The sequence below is a fragment of the Scylla paramamosain genome, chromosome 30 (assembly GCF_035594125.1).
Source record: "Scylla paramamosain isolate STU-SP2022 chromosome 30, ASM3559412v1, whole genome shotgun sequence".
In the NCBI taxonomy this organism is placed as follows: Eukaryota; Metazoa; Arthropoda; class Malacostraca; order Decapoda; family Portunidae; genus Scylla; species Scylla paramamosain.
Genome location: NC_087180.1, coordinates 17,976,677 through 17,999,114, shown reverse-complemented (window position 1 = coordinate 17,999,114; position 22,438 = coordinate 17,976,677). Strand labels below are relative to the sequence as shown.

The 22,438-nt window shown below is 41.5% G+C and overlaps 3 protein-coding genes across 7 annotated transcripts in view; 1 reads left to right on the top strand and 2 right to left on the bottom strand.

The window, feature by feature from the left end:
- Positions 1-6,704, bottom strand: part of LOC135115959 (2-amino-3-ketobutyrate coenzyme A ligase, mitochondrial-like) — a 15,251-nt gene extending 8,547 nt beyond the window's left edge. For both annotated transcript variants that reach the window (XM_064033117.1, XM_064033118.1), the window contains exon 1: positions 1-6,704. This exon is cut by the window's left edge and continues 15 nt beyond it. The gene's annotated coding sequence lies outside the window, so the exon portion shown is untranslated.
- Positions 6,705-6,843: 139 nt separating this feature from the next.
- LOC135115955 (RNA-binding protein 33-like) lies at positions 6,844-17,161 on the bottom strand. 3 transcript variants are annotated; one of them, XM_064033107.1, is made up of 15 exons: positions 17,013-17,161; positions 15,937-16,036; positions 15,490-15,649; positions 15,115-15,282; positions 14,764-14,975; positions 14,163-14,366; positions 13,634-13,825; positions 13,123-13,512; positions 12,691-12,967; positions 10,846-12,119; positions 10,532-10,693; positions 10,100-10,213; positions 9,605-9,820; positions 9,185-9,406; positions 6,844-8,820 (listed from the first exon to the last, which is right to left on the bottom strand). In XM_064033107.1, exons 1-15 carry the CDS (start codon positions 17,150-17,152, stop codon positions 8,686-8,688), a joined length of 3,966 nt encoding a protein of 1,321 aa, XP_063889177.1. In that variant the 5' UTR covers positions 17,153-17,161; the 3' UTR covers positions 6,844-8,685. The 3 variants fall into 3 exon arrangements, 2 of the variants coding, with proteins under 2 accessions (XP_063889177.1, XP_063889178.1); XM_064033108.1 differs by having other exon boundaries at positions 13,123-13,479; XR_010276118.1 differs by having other exon boundaries at positions 8,679-8,820; positions 9,185-9,419.
- Positions 17,162-19,360: 2,199 nt separating this feature from the next.
- Positions 19,361-21,171, top strand: LOC135115960 (meiotic recombination protein DMC1/LIM15 homolog). 2 transcript variants are annotated; one of them, XM_064033120.1, is made up of 3 exons: positions 19,361-19,682; positions 19,882-20,123; positions 20,406-21,171. In XM_064033120.1, the coding sequence occupies exons 1-3, from the start codon at positions 19,457-19,459 to the stop codon at positions 20,961-20,963; spliced, it is 1,026 nt and encodes a 341-aa protein (XP_063889190.1). In that variant the 5' UTR covers positions 19,361-19,456; the 3' UTR covers positions 20,964-21,171. The 2 variants fall into 2 exon arrangements, with proteins under 2 accessions (XP_063889190.1, XP_063889189.1); XM_064033119.1 differs by having other exon boundaries at positions 19,363-19,678; positions 19,878-20,123.
- Positions 21,172-22,438: the final 1,267 nt, after the last annotated feature.

The following is a 22,438-nucleotide window of genomic DNA, read 5'->3' as shown; positions in this document are numbered from 1 at the left end:
TCCAGGAAGTTCAAGAGATGCATGAAGACCAGTCAAGTCAAAATGTTCACCAGGTACCTTCTTGCCAAGGACCAGACAGGCACAAGAGGCCCACACAGGTACAGATGCCCCAGCACAGACTTGTAACTGGATGCAGGTGCTTCCAACAAGTCAGGTGTTGTGGGTCACATCTGCAGACTTCAGTGTCCTGGACGGCTCTCATTCCCACAAGCTGCCTGCCTGAGTCACATCCACACCCCTCGTTCATTACAAACATCGCCTACGTTAGCGCTCTCCTGGGTTGGGTTTGGCTAGCAGGGTTACGAGATGGGGATACAATCTTTTCAGTGTCCCTAGCAGCTTTGTCATTGTGTTACTTGGCCAGCAGCTTTAGAAGATAGCAATACAACCTTTATGGTGTCCCTAGCAGCCCTGCCTGTGTGTGTTAATATTCTGCTTACTAATATTACCCAGTCATACACAGGACAAAGGGAAAAGTGTAAGTAAACTCAATAGGTATACATGGTTCAACTGGACACAAATCATTGACACACATACAAGTGGTGAGGCTAGTAGGGATATCCAGACAAGTACCATTATTCTCAAGACACAGAGTACATGTAAACAGGATCTCTACCTGTGCAAGGGGTTTAAGGGATTGAGTACTCAGGCAAAGTAAGACGGACAACCACCAAGTCCCTAAACACAGGCTACACGCACATACACACTGTGTTATCTTCCGCAGAATAAGAACTTTCCCTAAATCCACATCTTGTAATAAATGTTGGGTGAATATTACAAGATATATATAAAGGCAAGTCTGAGCAGGTTTTGTGAAATCTACAAGTCATTCCTGCTCATTGTATCTATCTCTCAAGGTCACACATGCATGTGCACGCATGCACGTGTGCACACACACACCCCACACACACACCGCCCCACACACACACACACTTCAATGGAAAGAGAGAGAGAGAGAGAGAGAAAGAGAGAGAGAGAGAGAAAAAAACAAAAAAACAATGATCAATACGGAAAATCAAGGTTGAAAGAATTGAGTAACACAGGGATACACAAACAGGATCACCCGAGAAGCATACAACCTTTTAAGAAATGTATGAATGGCGCTTAAATATCTGGAGGAAACTGAATGTATCAGTGACTCATCCAAGGCTTGAATATGCAGCAGTGGCACAATCACTGAGCAAGAGGAGATATAGAGTAAATTGAACAAGAATGAAGAGCAGCAACAAAGATGATCACTAGACTGGGTAACTCACTGTACAAAAAAATAGTTAGGGAGATCTGTTTGTGAGGGAATTGGGTGATACCAGAGATGACAGTGAACTGTCAAACAATAGGAGATATACAGTAAATTGAACAAAAATGAACAACAGCAACAAAGATGATCACCAGCCTGGGTGATTCACTGTACGAGGAAAGACTTCGGGAGATATGCTTGTGTGCGACTCGGAAACGTAAGATCACAGAAAAAGTTGGACAACATGCACGAGATATAAAACTTTCTATATAGAAGCAGAGAAATCTGGGACAAACTTGATGCAGAAGTGATCCATGCAGGAAATGTTCAAGAATCTGAAGCCAAGTTTGATAAAAGCAGGTAAGAAGATGGAACACTATCAACATCACTCTTTTCCTGTGTGTCACAACTACATAAATACAACTAAGTAAACACACACACACACACACACACACACACACACACACACACACACACACACACTTATACACACACCTTTTATAAAGGAGATATAAATCTAATAAAAGAAGTGACCTTGTGGCAGAATTCAGCACCATGATCTTCAGGCAAGAGTCTGTTCTGCTCACAGTTGCCACTTTACAAATACAAAGAATAATCTCAATGGTGTCAACATATTACCCATCAGGTGCTGTTTCCACTGTGACTGTGGCAAAAGCAGCAGTGTGGGCTACATGTCATTCTGTTACACTTGTAAGAGAAAACTTTGCCTCAGCCAAGGCAATTCCTCCAAGGAACAAGTTCTGCAGGCAAATACTCTCTTCCAAGTATTTACAAGCCTTGTAAAGTTATAACCTGTACCTTGCAGATACACTCCAAGCCTCTCAACATACATGTGGGTCTTGCAAGATCCTGCATACATCAAACAAGTATGACATAAGCTTTAAAGATATGCTTTATAAGGAGGAAAATGGGTTTTGCGAGGCATGGTGAAACATTAAACCTACATCATACATGTAAGTGTAAGCTAGGTCTTACAAGTACATCATGAGCCATGCAAAGGTACATGTAAATCTTGTGATACTAGTAAGGGCTTATAAAATATAAGATATCCTTTGTCAGGTACATGGTGAGCCTCATGTGATACAAAGCCAGTCTTGCAATGCATAATGTAAGACTTGCTTGCAAGGTACAAAAGTCTTGGAAGTATAAACTAAGACTTGTAAGGTACAAAAGTTGTCTGGACCTCACACAGTAAAAAAAATTAGCCTAAGGGATACAAATCAAGGTGATATGAACAATTGAGACAATTGAGTCACCTGCTTGTAGGGAAGCCTGGCTAGTCTATTTTCTTTAGAGTGCCCAGTTGTAAGAAGAGTTTCTCATGCTGCCTGGCTAACCAAATACTTGAGTGGGAGGTATGCTCATAGGATGGTCAACAATAGCAGGGTAACAGTGAGGGTTTTCCTAGGGCCTTACAAACAACACTACATAATGAATTTGACTGCAAAGCTTGGATTCAGCAAAATGTCACACAAGTACATAACATGAAGAGAAACTATAAGCAGCTTAAAAATTCATCCCTCATGTAGCAGACACGAAGACGAGACAATACAAAACTGAGAACACTGCGAGCCAACAAATCCTCAGTCACAGCCATCATCAGACCTCACAGAGCAGAGCAACCACAGCACCTCACAACATGGTACAAAAGGTGACCATTCACACCAAGTCAGCACACCAATCTGTTGCTGACAACTGAACAAATCCTCACTCTCATGAACACCAGCAACCCTATCAAAAAACCCTCAAGTTTTCGTAGAGACAACACTTCATCTTGGTGACGAATACAAAGGTTTGGCAAATACACAACTGAGTGCTTCAATTGTATCACAACTTGTTTTGCATTCTTTGATTCCTTATACACAAATACCTTCTGTGTGCGTTGGCCAGGATACACTGTTCAACGCTCTATGGAAAGATTGGAAGTGGGAAAAAATCTGTCATAATACAAGGAAAAAACTGGGTGGTGGGGTGAGTCAAGGGTACACTCTAGGCATGACATATCTGTGGGTAAATCTAGAGTAGCCTGAACTCTAAGTGTGACATTTGTGTGTAAACTAGTGTGACCTAAACTCTAAGCATGACAAATCCATGTGTAGATCTAGTGTGACCTAAAAGACATGAGCTGCAGGTTTCTCTTTCTTTGCTGTATTACCCAAATAAGTTTAAATGAATTACTAATTGATGAAACCACTGAGCCAATTAAGAATTATCTGACACAACAGAAGGCATGAAGGAATTGAATATTGTATAAGACATTTTGTGGTATAGAAGGGACATAATTTCAGTTAATAAAAAGGTGCTGGAGTCACCTCTGAAGAGAGGAAGGTCATGAAAGTGAAGAAAGGAAAGGAACAGTGGTAAGGTGTATAGATATAACAGCAGGACAAGTGACAAAAGATACAAGGAACTGTTAGTGGGCAGTTACAGCAGGGATACAAAAGTGGTGGATCAAAGCTCATTTAATCATGCATGTCCGAGTCAGAGACGTGCTGTTACCCGTCTACCACTTGGATGTGATGAATGAGAACAGGTTAAAAAAATATGGTTTGATTTTGTTTGGAGCTCATTTCCTGAGAGCATTTTAGGAGTGCTGGGATTGAGAAAATAACGCATGCCAGGAATGGGATGACTGAAGGATTGAAAATACTTGTAGGAGAGTGGACTTGAATATTAGAGTATTAAGTGCAATTTCAATAGAAATTAATGGATTTTATGTACTTAAAGGCAAAAAAGGCCATTCTTAAATATAATTCAGAAGAGGATGTGAGTGAGCTGGGGATTGTAGCAATGTGTGTGTGCTGCAAGTCAGAAAAAATAATAAAAACAGAAGATAAAAGATGTTTTACCACAAAGCTGATGAGACAGAGTTAAGCAGGAAAGATAATGATGCAAGATGAAGGGATTCTCTTAAGTGGAGCACAAAAAAAACTACCTCATAGCCAACACCATCTAAAAACTTAGACACATCAGTTTTGATATGGGAAGCAAAAGAATGGTAAGATGCATATTCTAAAAAGATGGATCAACAAATAATTGTGGAGAGAGAAATATGAGAGGAATGAACAAGGTTGGCAGATTGTAAGAAATAAAGCCCAGGGTAGGAAGCTAATACAGTGGACTGAAAGAGAAGGAGGTAAAGTTAATGAAATAGTTCATAAATGAGATAAGATTCAGGTGGAGGGAAGGAGATGAGAAGTAGAAGGGAAAGCATGATGAAGGGACTGTGAAGGCTAAAGAAGTGTTGATCACGTTGGTCCCTGACTGGTGCTGTCCTGACATCTTACTGCTGAAGAGTGAACCAATGTACAAGGTGTAGCAACTGGTGCATAGTATATGCTGAGAACACAGATCTTTTACAGTAGAGGTTTCTCATTAATGGAATATATACATGATAATACAGCCCAGTATATAATGTAGAACCTTTCCTTTAGACACACTCCATAGAAAGACATCCCAGGTATTCTGCAGAGGGATACTGAAGAACTTGGGGAAAAAATAAAGAATTAAGAGATGCTGCTGATCTAAAATTACCTTGTTCCCAGAAACGTGTTCATTATACGGGTATAAAAGCTGTCAGAATATTCAAGTTTTGAAAGAAAACTTCAGCTTCTACAATGATGGGCATGTTCTATTTAAGGGAATTCTGGTAGGAAGGCTTGTGGAGCTTAATGTTGCTAAACCATGCAGAACTCAGAGCAAGACAAAACAAAATGACATCAATGAAAAGAAGAAATCTACAACACTGCAGTGAGCTAATCTTCAGTTTTAACTGATTGAAGTACAGACTATACAAGTTACTAATAAAATGTTAATGTCTATTTCATGTAGAAAGGATATGAAACTCCACAGAGCATGGAGCTTATAAATATATGTTTAATAAAACTGCATTCAGTTCAGGCTGCAAAAGTTATGATTCTCCTCCACATTATAGCACACTGCATTGCACTGCCAGGCCTGCAGTGTCCATAAGACAGCCACAGGAATTTTCCCTGGTTCTGTCCCTGACGTCTCAGTGTAGAGGAACTGGACATACACTGCTAATGTAGATTTCAACCTAGTAAAATTTGGGTGAGATCCAAGTACTAACTATTCAGTTATGGTGCCCACAGCATGATAAGGTGTCACTCAGAAATCACATTAAAACTGTTCCAAAATGGTAATCTGTGGTGATATTGTCTTCCAAGGCCTTGAGGTGAGGCGGAGCTACAAAGCACACTGGCCTTTGTCACAAAGTTAGGTTGTCTGTCTCCTTCCTACCAAGCAAGTAATACTGAGATAAGCCACTATCTTCACCAAACTTAACCAAAAGCTGGTGTTAAATAAACAAGGTGACAAAAATGACCAAGCTCTGGTTGACAGTTAAGATATATAAAGCAGACTCATCACCATTCAAAATAAAACATAAACAAAACCTGAAAGATCAGAAGCTGACACTTTCACTGAGAAAGTGTTGTCTGTATATTAAAGAAACTATGAGTGACTGTATTTAAAAAGCATCATAGTAATCTGAGCATGAGCCAAAGTGGCAAGTGTTCTTGGAGTGTTGCCTAGGGTGCAGTAAACATTAAGACACTGTTTCCTTATTGGTACACTCCTCTGTGCAGTAAACTTACACCAACAAATTATTGCACTGCACTTTTTTCCTCCTGCAGTGTCCTAAAAAAAAGTTAGTTACAGAGTCTCACTACAGACATTACAAAACTGAAAAGTAGGGTTTTGAACAAGCTTAAAAAATAAATAAACAAATGAATAAATTAATAAATAAATGAATAAATAAAATATGATGATGACAAAAAAATTTCTAATGCCAATACCTCAATAAAGAAGACTTGCACTGTGTGGGGAGTGTGACTGAATCCACATGACTTTATTCAAAACTTGTGAATGACGTCAATGCACAATCCAATCCTCCACACAAGCAATCTGCACTGTACATACATTGAGCACTGGTTCAAGAGGCTATGTACAAGTCTATAATACATTCACAATCCGAGTATGTGATCCAACAATCCCAAAACAAACTTTCCTTAACTTTGTACAACACCAAGCTATAATTAATGGTATGCTTGATGCAATCCAAGGATCTGTAAGTATTTTTCCTTTTTATCATGACCTATACAACAGGTCTACATCGGACAGTGATATGATCACTGAGGTTGCTGTCATCTCACAGAGATGTCACGGTTACACTTGTTCACTAAGGAACATAGCTGTGGTTCCCTTACATTACAATTAAAAAATCTGATTATCTTCAGAATTGCTTTTCAATTACAAATACCAACATAATGTATTTTTCTTGAACTATGAAAATATTTCAGAAAAGAAAAAAAAGAAAAAAGAAAGAAAAAAAAAAAGAAAAAAACAAAACAAAGACACTAGCAAGCTGAGATCATTATGTTTACGAAAATGTACAAGTTGTGTGTCTTACGCAAAACTACATTATCTATGAATGTGCAGAATTCATGCCAAATTCTAAGGCCTTCATTTTTTTTTTTTTAATAATTTCAGTAGTAGAGGTGTTTTCCCATTCCTATGCTAAGCCTGCCTAATGCCTAGTACAGAAGGGCTTCAAAACAAGTGGCTGCAAGTGTGTTTTTAATGGCACACCAACAGGTCTACATGAATGTCAACTAGTTATCAATTTGATAATCCTGACTCATCATGACATTAAACAGATCATTACACAAATATATATTCTTTACTTTAAGAGATGCTAATGCATCCAATTACTTGAAAATCTCAAGCTTGTTCAGTTTTGTTTTTTGCAGCAACAGTATGTATCAGTATTGTCTAACAATCTATGATAAAGGTCATCATAATATAAAGACTTTAGATATTGACTGTGTTACTGCAAATCACACACTTTAAGATTATTAATGGAATCAATTATGAAACTAATCTTCATCAACATGAGACAAGCAAACATAAGTATAGTAAATTATATATTATAAAATTAATGACAAAACATGGCATGAATAGCCAGTGACAGCATGGATGTCTATGACCCTCATACACACTGGCATGAGGGTAACACAGCAGCAACAGCTAGCACACTGTGTCATGAAACAGGAATCACACAGTGTTTCATGATTATTCATACAGTTAAACATAATTGCCTTCCTTCTCTCACTATTTTATAGACAGTTTCCACAGATAATGTGTACTCAGTCTGGCATGATCTATAGCTTATTGATTTGCAAATTACATAAGTTCTTGACTATCCACTGCAGTATATAATTTGCAGAACAATACAAGCTACACCACCACCAACAGCCTGGTACAAGCCACCCCTCACCAACAAGGATGTGGCACCTTCAGTGCAGTGTGGTGCACCACTGCACACACACACAAAGACTGGAAATGTTATGAACAAAACTCATAGAAGGTAGTTTTCATTCAGGTTCCTTTCAGGTTCTCTTCTCAGAAACCTGAACCTCAAAAGTAAGGTTCATAACAAATCAATGCCACAATAACTCCAATAACTGTGCATTAAGGTTTGTGCACAGTCCACTAACACTGTACGTGGTAACAATATCATGGCTAACTCATTACACAGTCAGATAAATCTTAAGTCAACAATACAACACAGTGTATGGCATACAATTCTTTTCTTTTGCACTAGAAATTAACCCATTGCAAATTTCCTGGTGGTAGTGGTGGTGGTGGTGGTGGTGGCGGTGTTGATCCATTGCAGAGGTGGGGCAGATTCCCGGTGTGTTGACGTGATTTCAGACTTTGTAAGAATGTTGCCGAGTATTCATAACACAAAATGTAACACAGGCCAGATCTTACACTCTCGGATTACTAACCATAAACAGTGCCACGTGCATGTACATTACTGATACCACCCAATGGGATTACTATTTCGTGCCAAACTTATGATGTGATTCCTAATTCTCGTCTACATTATCACAATTACTTACACTAAATTTTCAATGTTGAAAATATTAACTAAAAATGTAAATGCTGAATGTTGAAAGACATAAAATGAAACCAAAATTCAGCTTTGTAACATCTAAAAATACAGTCTTTCTTACAACTTGGCCTAGTTCTCACATCATACACCAATCTAACACAACACACTCCACACTTCAAACAAACACACCCACACCCAAATGTATGATGAACATGAAGAACACTGATAATTGCAAGAATATGTGACAATGACAAATATATATATATATATATATATATATATATATATATATATATATATATATATATATATATATATATATATATATATATATAATCTCATCTATGACCCTCTGTGAAAGAATATGACTTATCTTTAGTAATCTATAGTGTGAAACTGTTAATGAACCCCATTCAATCATTCCTCAGGGAAGTAAAAGAACAGACCTACAAAAAAAGCTGAATACTGAGGTTCTTCCTAGCAGTAATGTACACAAACTTGGTAATACTTACAGAATTGCACTGGCTCTAATGAAGGACATATTTACCATCCTCCGATTAATTTTTTGAGAGAATTTAGCAGCAACTTCTGCTACTTGAAATCTCAACATGCACTCACGAGAGCCTGGAATATAGTCAACACTCTGAAAAGAGAAGAAAGAAATTCCTAATGTACACAATGAAGATATACAAGAAGCTTAAACTGAGCAGCCATGTGCCATACTCTGCAGACATGCACTACTGTAACGTGTCATTGTTACAAGCCATGTGGTTGTGAGAGTACTACATGAAACTTTAAACTGTGAATCAAACCTAGTCACCCTTTATTTGACTGCAGCACTTGTAGCGTGGGATAAAAAACCGACCATCATTTACACAAGCGTTAAGATACAGTAAAAATCCTACACCCGTGATATGAAGAACAGTAAAGCTGGCACACTTGCACAATTCACAACTCACCAACCATTCAGAGACAGATGACAAAAGCAGTGAGCCAATACTACTCACCACGGGCTGCCCTACCCCTGCATCAGCCACCATTTGGTTAATGTCTGACAGAGTGAGATTAGAAGGAAGGTCACACAGCTGGACGGTGGGCAGATCCTGGTTGGTTGAGGTGGTTGGTCCTGCTGTCACTACCCTGCGGATCCCACTGCCCATGCGTACGGTGCCGCCTCGTCCCCCGCTGCTGGTAGTGCTGGTCACAATACGGCGACCTGTGCTGCTTGTCTGAGAGTAAGCACTGGGATGAAATTCAGATTCAACAATAAGTGGAAGCCCAATCATTATTATTATGCCCTTCATGTCTATAAAAAAAAAAAGGCAGCTGACAAGTTTCTCATCTGTATGTCATCTTTTATTTCTTTTCACAAGATACCAATGTGCATCACTTTCATGCATGCAAGGTGAGATGCTCATAACTCCTACCTGTGATGGTGTTTCCCCAGAGGATAAAACTGTTCTCTTCACAATTTTCACTTGCTGTGTTGGCTGCTGCTGCCCGCCTGATTGGTCCATTTGCGAAATTTCTCGTAATTTAACCTGCTGTTGTTGTTGTTGCTGCTGTTGCTGCTGCTGCTGCTGACGAGCTACTGGTACTTTCCTCACAATTTGGCGCAAATTTTTAACAACAGAAACACGCGACTGAAACAAAAATTTTATAGGAATTAAATTGATGCATGTGACCACGAACTTGCCAATGCTGCAAGATTTACTGCGAATTTTCAATTATTCCTCAACACTGAGATGTATGAAAACATGAATTTCTTGCCCAACTGAAAAAGGGCAGTTGATGGTGGATGGTCCCTATTTATATATCTATCTTCTAGACAAAGATCTCCCTTAAAAGGTGGTAACCCAGACAAGGCATCACACAAGATATGACCCCACCAACAAAGTTTCTGACAAGTAACATAATATTACCTGTGGAAACTGTGATACTGATGCTGTACTGTCAGGCTTATCTGCACCCGACTCACTTGCTTCGTATTCAGTAATCTGTGGTCCAATCTGGTTTCCGTCTTCGTCAACTGGAATCTATAACATTAAAATATGTGAATAAAACTCTGAAGCAGATAAGAAAATGAGACAGTGTCTTCATAAAACTTTAAGAGCTTTAGGAGGAGCTTTAACAGAAGATTAGACAGATTTATCGATTGTGATAATAGATGGAAATAGGTAGGTATGATTCGTACAGGGAATGCCACGTGTAGGTCTGACGGCTTCTTGCAGCTTCCCTTATTTTTTATGTTCTTATGTTCTAAAACTCAAAGCAACTATGTTACTAGAAATAAAATTACATAAAAAAGAGTAAATATGTAAAGGGAAACTGGTAAATCACCCAAGGCTGCTTACCCGGGTAATTGATACAATCTCTCCATGTGGACTCCTGCGAGTGATTCTGCGAAATTTACGGGACACTGCTGTCTTCTGGCGCTGCACTGTTTGAATCTTTTGGCCCTCTTGTTGAGGTTGTGGGGCCTCCTGATCTTGTCCTGAAGTCTGCACTACCTTGACCTGTGGTGAGAGCATAACTGACTTACTGCAACACAATGTATCTAGTGTTATTAAAGTATCAATACATGATGGGAACAGTAACACATCCAAGCAAGTGTGAATATGAGACTTGGAAAAGATCATGTAAAATTAATGTACAATGATTTCCTTACCTGGAGATTGTGTGGATTCTGAGGCACATCCAGGCGACCACCAAGGCGACTCTTAACATCCCTCGGTCTCTTTGGCTGCTCATAGTCTGGGGCCTCCTGGTACTTTTCCTCCCTGTAATTGCTGTTGTTGTACTCCTCACGGTGGTAGTGTTCCTCTGGGTATTCCTCCTGCTGTTGGTGATGCTGATGCTGGTGCTGGTGCTGGTGCTGCTGGCGATGCTTCTGGTACTCTTCCCTGTAACGCTGGTCAGGGTCTTCATACGAGTCATCACTGTGTCTATAGTGGTCCTGGTACCCCTGGCTGTCATAGTGGTGATCCTTATGATAGTAATCGTCTTCATAAGGCTCCCTGTAGCTGTCTTCATAGTCCTTATAACCCTGCTGGCGGCCTTCCCATGGTGGGGGTTCCCCATACCGTCCCTCAGACCCGTAGTCATGGTGGCGGCTCTCCTTGCTGTGGGGCAGGGATGGTGGGGGCACCCGTGGGGGAAATGTGTCTGGCTGAGGTGGGTACTGGTTCTGGTGGTGGTGAGGGTGGTGATCTCTGTGAGGTGGGAAGTCTGGCGGAGGAGACGTGTGTGGGCCCTGAGGTGGGCGGGAGGTGTTGGGCAGGGGGGCATGGTGAGGCAGGGGAGGTGGCTGTGAGAGGTTGGAGTGGTGGTGATGAGGTGGAGGAAGTGGAGGAGGTTGATGATGGACAGTTTCAATGCGGTGATGGTGATGTGGAGGTGGTTGATTGTGGGGATGGTGTGAGGAAGGTGATGGCGATGACTGAGGGTGGTGTGGTGGTGGGTGCTGTGTGTGGGGAGGTGGGTGATTTGGATGTGGCAATGGAGGAGGTGGGTGGTGTGTTGGGGGCAGGAGATGAGGCAGAGGCCTCTGCTGGTGTGGAGGCTCATCTTGGGGTGGGCCATGGTGGGGCTGGCGTCCACCAGGCTGGTGCTGCGGTCCAAAGAGCTGCCGGGGCCCGTCCTGCAGGAAGTTTGGATCAGTGCCTCTTGGGGGTGGGGGTTCAGTAAAGAGAGGGACAGGTGACCTCAGTGGGAAGCCTGGCTCTTCACGAGGAGGTCGACGGTGATCGTGGTGGTTGTGAGGATGGTCTGGGTGTCCAGAATCACGAGGGAAACGTGGCTGGTTGTGGTGCAGACCACCCCTTCCTCGATTGGAGTTTGCACTGCCTCGCTGCCTGTTGAATGGCTGCCGTGTAGGGCTCTGTGACAGGCCAGAGTTACCAGCTGGGTGGTGTGGGTGTTCTAGGCCTGGTCCTCCTGGCCCTTCAGAAGTTCAAAGGAGTTATGTTTTAGAATGTACATTCATGTCCCTTCATACACACATAGTATTGTTCTAAAGTAATGAAGGATGCTCATCTCAACATCCCCATTTCAGAAGTTAAAAGGACTTTTCTTCACATTTACATGCTTGAATAAGCCAATTCCAATATGTAAATCAAGATCATCAAAATAACATAGCAATATATTCATTAACAGTAACTAAGCCCAAAGCTTCCTAAAACCACAGATACTCTTAAACTGAGCAAAGGGTCACCACTTTAATCTTTCAAATGATCATTCACAAACTTTTATTTCTTCCCTTTAAATCCTTTTAAAACTTACAATAAAACCTTGTCGAACCAAACCTTATCAAACAAAACTTCTGTACCAAACTGGCATCCCCCTGTAGAGGGAGAGTAGCTGACACAAGACATCTATGTGCATAAACCTACAAACACAATGACAAGTAAGCACTCACATTTTGCCTTGTATGCCTTGGTTTTATCTATACCAAACATGCCTCTCTTTACACACTCATCTTGCAATATTTCTTTACTCTGTGCCTTAAACCAACCTTTTGGTCCTCTCCCAGGCAGTGGCTGGTGCTGCTTTGCCTGCTGCTGCTCCTGGTGTGGGGGCGGGTGAGCTGGTGGCGCCTGCTGGTCTCCAGGCTTTGGGCCGTCAGATTTCTTGTTTTCCATCTCCTGTCGTGCCTTCCTTGTTGCAATTTCACTTGCCTTTATGACAGCTGCAGCCTTTCGACGAGCTTCCTTCTTGGCTAACACCTGCTCCCTTAACTGCTTCTGACGTAACAGCTTTTTATGATACTCAGGATCATCAATGATCATTTCCTGAAATGTCAAAATCTCATTCAATTCGTTACCTATAACACAGACAATAAAGGAAGGTAATTCTACATTTTACACAAATATCCACATTATAATGGGAAGGGCTTAAAACTGCTAAGAATTCTAAAATTCTTTCAAATGAAAACTGAGCCAAGTACCTCAGGTGCATTTTTGTCTGTTGACTTTGGTGACTCTTTTGTTGGTGTCCCTTGCTGTCTGTTATCTTGTTCTTTTTGTTCCTGTTCCTTCTGCTTCTGTTCCTGCTGCTGATTTTGCTGTGGTTGCTGCTGCTTCTGTTGCTGTTTCTGCTGCTGCTGGTTACCCCTATTGAACTGATTGCCTTGTTGATTCTGTGACTGATTGTTTCCTTGGTTCTGCTGAGGTCTGCTGTCCTGTCCCTGTTTGTTCATCTGGCCAATGTCCACAGTCTTGATGGTGGTCAGGTTGGGGTTGGTGTTAGCAGGGGGCATTGAAAGCCTGGAGCTGATGGGGCTCTTCTTGACGGGGCCGCCACGCTGACGGTTCATGGCATTGTTCAGCTTCTTCCTCTGCACCACCACACAAATACAAACACAAAATACATTCATATCCCAACACAATATATCACTGTTCAAACAAAAGTGCTTTACAACAAGAACATAATGCTAGAGTCTCCAGAAGCAAACTTACAGCCATGGCTTGTTGGTTGTTCATGGAAGGAGGTGGCTGGCCAACTCTCATCTGCTTTGGTGGAGAAATATTGGGCGGCTCATTGTGTCTCTTGAGGGAGTTGCGCAGGTCATCACGAGGCATGGGCTGGGACTGCTGCACAAACTGGTTCAGTATTGCTCCGGCCCCCAAGGGAAGCACGCCTGTACTCCACTGGGGGACATAAACCAAAATAGTTTGATATAACCTTCACTGAAAATTAGAAAATATCACCATTCTAACAAATACCCCACTTCATGCAGAAAAAGATACCCCTTCATATTCAAGAAAATTAAACTTACAGCTTTAGATAATATATTCACTCTATCTATCTATATATCAGGCTGACAATTACACACAGGTGGCCCAGATGCGGCACCACACAGTAATACTCAGCTCCATTGGCCCCCAGTGGAAAGGGACAGTCTTGTGGCCCATCATACTAAACCCTAACACATTCACTGGTAAAACAAAAATCCTTTCATCTCATAACATTTCTAGCAAGACTAACCTGAGAACTATTCCTGATCTGCAGTCTGGGGAAGCCTGGATTGTGGCTCATGAGTGGTGGGGGCCGCTGGATGAGGGAGTTAGCCAGGGACACCATGGGGAGTGGAGGACGACCCATCCCTGGGGGCCCATTGCGATTCATGGGCAACCCTGTCTTGGACATCTGCATCTGGGCAGCATACATGAGCGGCTCCCATGTTGGGATCTGGAATTTGATTGAATTGTGAATAGCAAAAATGGGAGATGGTTACTTGATTAGATAAAACAAGTGCTGCAACATCGTGGCCATGTGGCACAGCTGAGGGCTACACAGCATTACAATACTAAAAGGAAAACATCACTTTTATATGTACTCTGAAGACATTACAAGGGAATCAGTAATCCTTTGAGTAGTTAACTGTTTAATTAACTAAACCACTCGCACATTTATTACATCCTCCAGTTTCAAATGATCTTCTGATCTTTCTTTTGGGCCTGGTACTTCAGTGGACCTTTTTTTCCTTTTTGTTGCCCTCTTACATAAAAAGGCAATTAAGTCAGCAATAGTTCTGGAATCCTGATGATGTGCAAAACTAGATATGAAATCCCACTTCATGACAAACCTGCATGGGTCGGGGAGGCTGGAAGCGTGACAGGGGAGGCTGGTGTAACATTCCTCCTCTCGGTGGAGGGCCATTACACCCTCTGTTCATTCCCCGACCCCAGTTTCCGCCACCACCACCCCAGCCTCGGCCCCGATCCCGACCAAACCCTCCTCGTCCACCATGACCTCTTCTGTTGTCCACCAAGTCGTGTTTCTTCACCTGAACTTCATCTGAGGGAGAAAGAAGTCATCAAAATGTCTGTAAACTTTCATTCAAGCTGCCTTCTTCTTTGGCCGACTTCTATTTTAGATATACATGTTAAATCCCAAAAAAATGACCTTTCTGAGAGTTCACTAAACCAGCACTCACCAAGGGACTCTGGGATGATGCGTTCCACTGTGGTGCTGGTGAGGGAGATCTTGGAGCGTTCACTCTTGAATCTGTCACGGCTCCTCCCTTCCTCGTCATCCTCCTCCTCTTCTTCCTCCTCCTCCTCCTCTTCCTCAACAATATTCTGGGTTTCCACTTGAACATTGCCTAATAAGAGAAGGAAAATGTGTGAAGTGCATAAAGAGGACGGGCACTGATTGGATATTTGTTCTTTCTCAAATCTAATGCCACTCTAAAAAAAAAAAAAAAAGCAACTGGAAAAATAAGTCAAGGCTAACAACTCTAAACAAGAATGGTAATGTTCCTGTGGATGAAAGTTAGATAAATGTGAATATAATTGCTATAATGGCTTACTTAGTGATGAATCCTCATACTGATGCTCCAGGTCCTCTTCAAACACTGACTCGGCAGGCTGCAGTCTGCTATGGACACTCTTGGTGTGGCCCATCTGACCACCATCATCCTCGTCAAAATCATCTTCCACTCCCAACTCAATTATGTCATCAACAGCTCCCTACATTTAGAGAGGAAATGCTTTTAGAAACACCTGTTCTACTTGCATTTTCAATTGTTAACCATACAAGAAAACTTTAAAATAACAAAGCATTAAGACTAAGTGTCATTACCTCCAATCAGATGCATTCAACACAATAACCATACATTCTTAGCGTATAATCTCATCAGTATCTCGTCACAATCATATTAACTTAGATGGAAGTTTTTCATTAGCAGCAAATTTCAAGTCTATTCATACTTCTGCTACATTAACACAAAAGGAGATGGAGATGAGCCAAAACTGACCTCTTGTGATGGATCTTCTCCTGCCAGCAGCGCCTCTTCCTCCTCTTCATCCAAGTCATACTCATAATCAAGATCCTCACCAATCAGCTCCTCTTCAAGCCTGAGAACCATGAAAATAATTAAGTAAGTTTGTCTTTACCTTAATTTCGACAACCACTGCTGGCTGACAAGCTTGATAATTGTTCCATACTTATATCTGAGACACTACCTCAGACAATACTATTTCTTCTACATGTCTTGCCTAGATGCGGTTACACAGAAAATTAGCTCCATCTTTCATATGAGGTGCTGCTTCAATGACAAAACCATTATGGGTCTTGTTTTGATGCAGGTAAAGAAAAAAGTTGCCTCGTCACACTGCTAACACGTGAAGCAAGCAGCCAATTCTTGAGCACCACACCTACTGTCCCATGTCACATCCATCAATGCTGCTCATCACACAAAGTTCTGCTGGTATCTTGGCTTCCTGGCATCAAATACTTCATAATTATAAGTAATTACAAGTTATTACTGTTACAAATACAAAAAAACTCAATTATAACTATATATATACACAAAAAATGATGAAATAGAAAAAAAGTCGTACAGAAACTTAAACCTTACTACTATCAGAGTCGTTCAACTGATAATGCAGCTTGCTCGGCTGACAATAAAATAATCTGGGTAATAAGGGTAAGGAATTTCACGGGGATAATCCCACCCTACTAATTTCCAGTTTGACGATTTATTTCTGGGCAAAAATAAGTTTTTTTTTTTTTTATAATAATGCACAATGAATGGATTAGTAGTTAAATTAATGCACTGAATGAATTCAAACCAAACCTAACTTAGCAACGGCTGGAGAAAAAAAAAAGTTATTTCAATATTCACGGTTAGGAAAAAAAAAAAAACATACATAATATTCATACCAACACTGGAAAGCCACTACAAAAACACTCCTAGCATACCAAAACAAATTAAGTAACAACAGAAAACGCACTTATCACAACACCCAAATGTCAGACAACCCAGCATACGCCCGTTACAAATCAGTCCACCACACTTCTTCTTGCCCTTCTGACCCTTTATTTACTCACTCTGCCATCCCTGCGAGGTGCACTGACTCTCCTGGACACTGTCTGGGCCAAGGGGGAGTTAGTAATACGGGTGAAATGGCGTAAGCATAGTAACCTTTCCCACGCCTACACTCAGTAAACAACTCCAGACGGGCTATCATGGCCGGTGGGAAGCCGTCCCTAATTTTAACTATTTTCTCTTCTAAAGGCGCTGCTGTGTTCTTATTTGTTAAAAACGTTATGATAAATTCGATTTGTTATTATTTAATAGAGAAATTTAGCTTTGATTGTGGTTTAGTTGTGTCTCAAAAATTTTACCTGGTCTCTCATTTTATTTTTACTTTAAAGGTGTATTTATGTTATTATTTGTATAAAACGTAATGGTAATTTATTGTTATTATTATTCAGTAAATAAATTTTGCTTTGGTTGTGATTTAACTGAGTTCCTTAATTTAATCTCATGCCTGAATTTTAACTATTTTCTCTTCTAAGGGTGCGATTATGTTATTATCTATCAAAAACGTAATGATAAATTTTACTTTTTGTTATTCAGTAGAGAAACTTAGCTTTGAATTGCTTGACTGTTTGATTCATTGATGTATACAGAAGTACGCTCTTGGGAAAGCTACTTTTACATTAAACAACACGGTGCGTTATTTACAAAAGAATAACAACAAAACATAGCCAATATTTCACACTTACGCCACTCTCACTAACTAAACAGATACCCTCCTCAAAGAAAACGAAGAATGAAAGTGTGGGGGGAGGGGGGCATGTAGGCATTAACGAATTAGTTTTGCAAAGAAGGGGGAAATGGATGTGCATATGTTGTGTGGGGTTGACATTATTATTATTATTATTATTATTATTATTTTTATTATTATTATTATTATTTGTTGTTGTTGTGTGTGTGTGTGGTTTACAGTCACTTGCTAATTGGGTGAATGGTACTCTGATTATAAGCCTCAGTTCAAATGATCCTCAAGACAAATAGGCCTGAGTGTAAATAGGCCTCAGGACGTTTGGTGTCATCCATCATCCCACTCAGACTCACCATACATCCACCTACTAACCCATCCACCCTACCTCTGCACGTTAACTTACCCATCCACAACCACCCACTAATCCATCCACTTTCCCATCCATTGTCCACTAACTCCACCAACCTACTCATTCATACTCATCCACCCAGCCACCCCATGCATCCACCAACACCTACACCAAACATCAGACATCATCCACACACCCTATCACCCAAACACCCAGGGATCCAGCCACTCACCCATCTATCTACCCATCTAAATATCCATCCATACACTAATTCATCCACCCACTCATGCTAATACCCACTCACCCATCCATCTACCCATTTTTTCACCCATCCAGTCACGCATCCAGCTGTCCATCCACGGAATTATTCGCCCAACCACCCATTCATATATGACCCAGTGCTCTCTCTCTCTCCTCACTGAAGCACAAGCTCTTTCACACACTTATTCACGAGTTCTTAGCGTAACACTCACCTCAGCTTCGTCCTTTGTTCCGTTCAGTCTAGGTTTCTCTCGACTCTTCCAAATCTCCGTCTGTTTTCCATTTTCTTTTTATTTTGTTATTATTATTATTATTATTATTATTATTATTATTATTATTATTATTATTATTATTCACGCATTTCCCAGATTGCTGTGTTTCGTATAAAGCTTTCTTTTTTTCGGATTTATTTACTTATTTATTTATTTATTTATATTTTCTATGTATCTATATACCAGGCCAACAGTCCCATACAAGGCAACACACACACACACACACACACACACAAGTTCACAACTGAGAGAGAGAGAGAGAGAGAGAGAGAGAGAGAGAGAGAGAGAGAGAGAGAGAGAGAGAGAGAGAGAGAGAGAGATAGGCTACTGTGGGGCGTGCAATACAACTTTTTAAAAAATAACGATGGGTATCAAATAGTGAATGTCAATCGATTTTTCTTATACACATTTGCTTTATCAAAATTTTAATGAATAGATAAATAGATAAAATGACATTCCTTTAAATAGAATTCAAAATGATATTCCTTTAACTATCTATGTTCAATATTACTAAATTTCTTCATTACAATAAAACCCAAATATAGAACGGAAATACATTTTCAATATGCACATGGAACGAATTAAAAATAATACTATATTCCACAAAATAACTGAAATTAAGAAAAATAGACATTCCATTCATCCTCTCACAATCAATTAACATAAATTTAATGTAACACCAAAAATAACCCCGAATATAAAATAACAACTCATTATTTACAAACACACGAAATTGAATGAGAACAGCAATACATTTAATAAAAAAAAGAAAAATTCAAATAATGAAAGGTACCCGCGATTTCCCATCAGACGAGCGCGATAGCTGAACATGAGCTAGACTGACCCTCTCTCTCTTCTCTCCCTCCAATACCCAACCAAAAAATGCAGGACCAGGCGCTAGACATGCAGGTGGAGGAGGAGGAGGAGGAAATGAGCTTCTTCACGGACATAGACGAACTGCAGACCCATGGTATCAACGCAGCGGACATCAAGAAGCTGAAGAGCGCCGGGATTTGCACTGTGCGAGGCGTGCAGATGACGACCCGCCGCCGCCTCTGTGCCATCAAGGGACTGTCCGAGGCAAAGGTGGACAAGATCAAAGAGGTGTGTTGTATACCTTTGTCTTGTGTTTATATGGTATACTGATTTACATTATTATTATTATTATTATATTATTATTATTATCATTATTATTATTATATTTCTTGCTATATTAAGAAAGTCACCGTTATGGAAACAATTTTTAGTTAATCACTAAAGCATTCTCAACCGCTCTTTCTAACATGGTCTCCTCGCACGGCAGGTAGCGGCCAAGGTGAGTGGTGGCGATGGGTTCGTAACAGCGCTGGTGATGTGCGAGCGACGGCGGCATGTGTTTCGCGTCAGCACGGGGTCTGCCGAGCTGGACAGTCTGCTGGGGGGCGGCATTGAGAGCATGGCCATCACGGAGGTGTTTGGGGAGTTCCGCACGGGCAAGACACAGCTGGCTCACACCCTCTGCGTCACCGCCCAGATCCCCAACGAGGCGGGCACCTACTCCGGGGGAAAGGTATACTGAAAGGATATGCTGCATTGCAATAATATATCTATTCCTTCTGTTTCTCCTCCGATGTCTTTGCCTGTCATTTTCTTCGTCTCTGCTTTCTGTTTCTCCCAACTTTATTCATTGTCATCCAGTTCTTTTCTCACAATGTCCATCACTACTTACTCTTCTACATTTTTCTCCCACATTTTCCCCCTCAGTCTTCCCTAATTTCTCGTCTTTCACTTATAGCCAGAAATGACTGTCATATCTTCAGCAAGGCCTCACCACCGTCCTCTTGTCTCGCAGGTAATCTTCATTGACACAGAGAACACCTTCCGTCCTGACCGACTGCGAGCCATCGCCGACCGCTTCAACCTGGAACAGGAGGCAGTGCTGGAAAACGTGCTCTACACCCGTGCCTTCACTTCGGAGCACCAGTTCGAGATTCTGGACCACGTGGCGGCGCAATTCCACGAGGAGCCAGGCATCTTCAAGCTCCTCATCATCGACTCCATCATGGCACTATTCCGCGTGGACTTCAGCGGCCGCGGCGAGCTGGCGGACCGACAGCAGCGACTCGCCCAGTACCTGTCCCGCCTGCAGAAAGTAAGCGAGGAGTATAACGTGTCCATCTACATCACCAACCAGATGACAGCAGACCCCGGAGCCGCTATGTCCTTCCAGGCAGACCCTAAGAAGCCTATAGGCGGTCATATCCTCGCCCACGCCTCCACCACCCGCGTCTCGCTCCGCAAAGGGCGTGGCGAGACTCGAATTGCCAAGATCTATGACAGTCCGGAGCTGCCTGAGAATGAAGCCACCTTCGCCATCACGCCCGGTGGTATAGCGGACGCCAAAGAGTGAAGCGGCTCACTGCTTATCTCAGTGGCGGGTTGTGTAGTTTTGAAAGTTCTTTCTATTTCACTGCTTGCAACTGTGCTAGGATACGTATATCTTTGACGAGCGGAGGGACACCCGCCATGTACTATAATAGGTCTGATGTGGATTTTTTGCTTTAATTTGTAATTCACTCTGTATTTTACATTTTTATTGAAATAGATGGTAGTATTCATATAGTGCTTTCATATACACACATACCAATTATTGCATCGAAGCAAAGAAGTGCGCTCACACGAACACAATCATAAACATGAGTGCACGGAGTTCTCAGCCACCTCTACACACACACACACACACACACACACACACACCTACAGAGAACAACATTCCAGCCTAGTAAATTACGTGGCTGGAATGTCAGATATCAAGTGTGCAGACTATGCTTTCACTACTCATTAACCTGTCGTCTGCACTGCCAGCCTGATTCAAGCATCATCATTTGCAGAGCCAAATAGATAGCATACTACTGCGTACACAGGTTCCTTATGGGAGGCTCATATAACAAACCATATACCACAGTCACGAATAACCAAATCCTGCAGAGACCTTTATAGATAACTTACTTAGTGGAGATCTGATAGTAATGCTGGTTCGGAACACGGTTCGGAACCACCTTTATGAGAGGAATGAATGACTAAAAGGACACGTATAAAAAGAGAGACAGGAATGTGATGCATTATATGAGGCATCAAGGCGACGTGCTGGTCAGGTGTTGGAGCGATGGACGATGGCTCGCTCAGGGAAGGAGCTCACGTACAGCGGGAGGAGCCAGACTCATGATAGTGTTATCTGTAATTTAAGGAGGAAGCCACATCTCTATAAGTAGCACGAGAGAAACGGCGGCCCATTCATCCCATTCAGCCCACGTCTGGAGGTGTGCCCAGGGCGGAGTAGCCTTGAGGTAGTACAGAGCAGGCTGACCATTGGACGCCGCGCCCGTGACGTAGCTACCTGTGCACCTAATGAATGAAATTATGGCGAGGCTCGCTGGCTAGCCCTTCTCCTGCCCTGGCACTGTGTCTCATCCCCTCAAAGGAACTATTTAACGGTTGTTATCCTTCGAACACAATTTCAGGCAATGTATGAGCTGCTGATGAGACAAAAAATCACCTTTATCTTTTGCTTAGTCAGCATCAAACATATAAAAGTTGATGAAAGTTGACGTTTCTGGCCAAATTACTTACATTAACAATAAATGACTCAGTAATTTTATGATAAACTATTACTATGGGCTTGTTCATTACTATTTTAATAGACAAATAAGTGACAGGTGGCATAGTTTACAAGACAGTGCAACAGGTGGTAGAGGGACGACTCACAGGCGTGCTTAATATCCTACCACGTAACACAAACACGTGCTTGTAGGAAGGAACAAGGACAACACATGCTGACTGCTAACAGTGCTAACAAGGCAGTAATTCAGCAGTCCCCGAGGAGGG

Excerpts from the sequence above, each read along its gene's own strand:
- LOC135115955 (XM_064033107.1), bottom strand. The coding sequence starts at position 17,152 with ATGATAGCCCGTCTGGAGTTGTTTACTGAGTGTAGGCGTGGGAAAGGT. Across the intron at positions 10,214-10,531 it reads AGATTGTATCAATTACCCGG|ATTCCAGTTGACGAAGACGG; the intron begins GTAAGCAGCCTT and ends TTAATGTTATAG. Across the intron at positions 9,407-9,604 it reads CTGGGGAAACACCATCACAG|ACAAGCAGCACAGGTCGCCG; the intron begins GTAGGAGTTATG and ends GCTTACTCTCAG.
- LOC135115960 (XM_064033120.1), top strand. The coding sequence starts at position 19,457 with ATGCAGGACCAGGCGCTAGACATGCAGGTGGAGGAGGAGGAGGAGGAA. Across the intron at positions 19,683-19,881 it reads GGACAAGATCAAAGAGGTGT|CGGCCAAGGTGAGTGGTGGC; the intron begins GTTGTATACCTT and ends CACGGCAGGTAG. Across the intron at positions 20,124-20,405 it reads GCACCTACTCCGGGGGAAAG|GTAATCTTCATTGACACAGA; the intron begins GTATACTGAAAG and ends CTTGTCTCGCAG.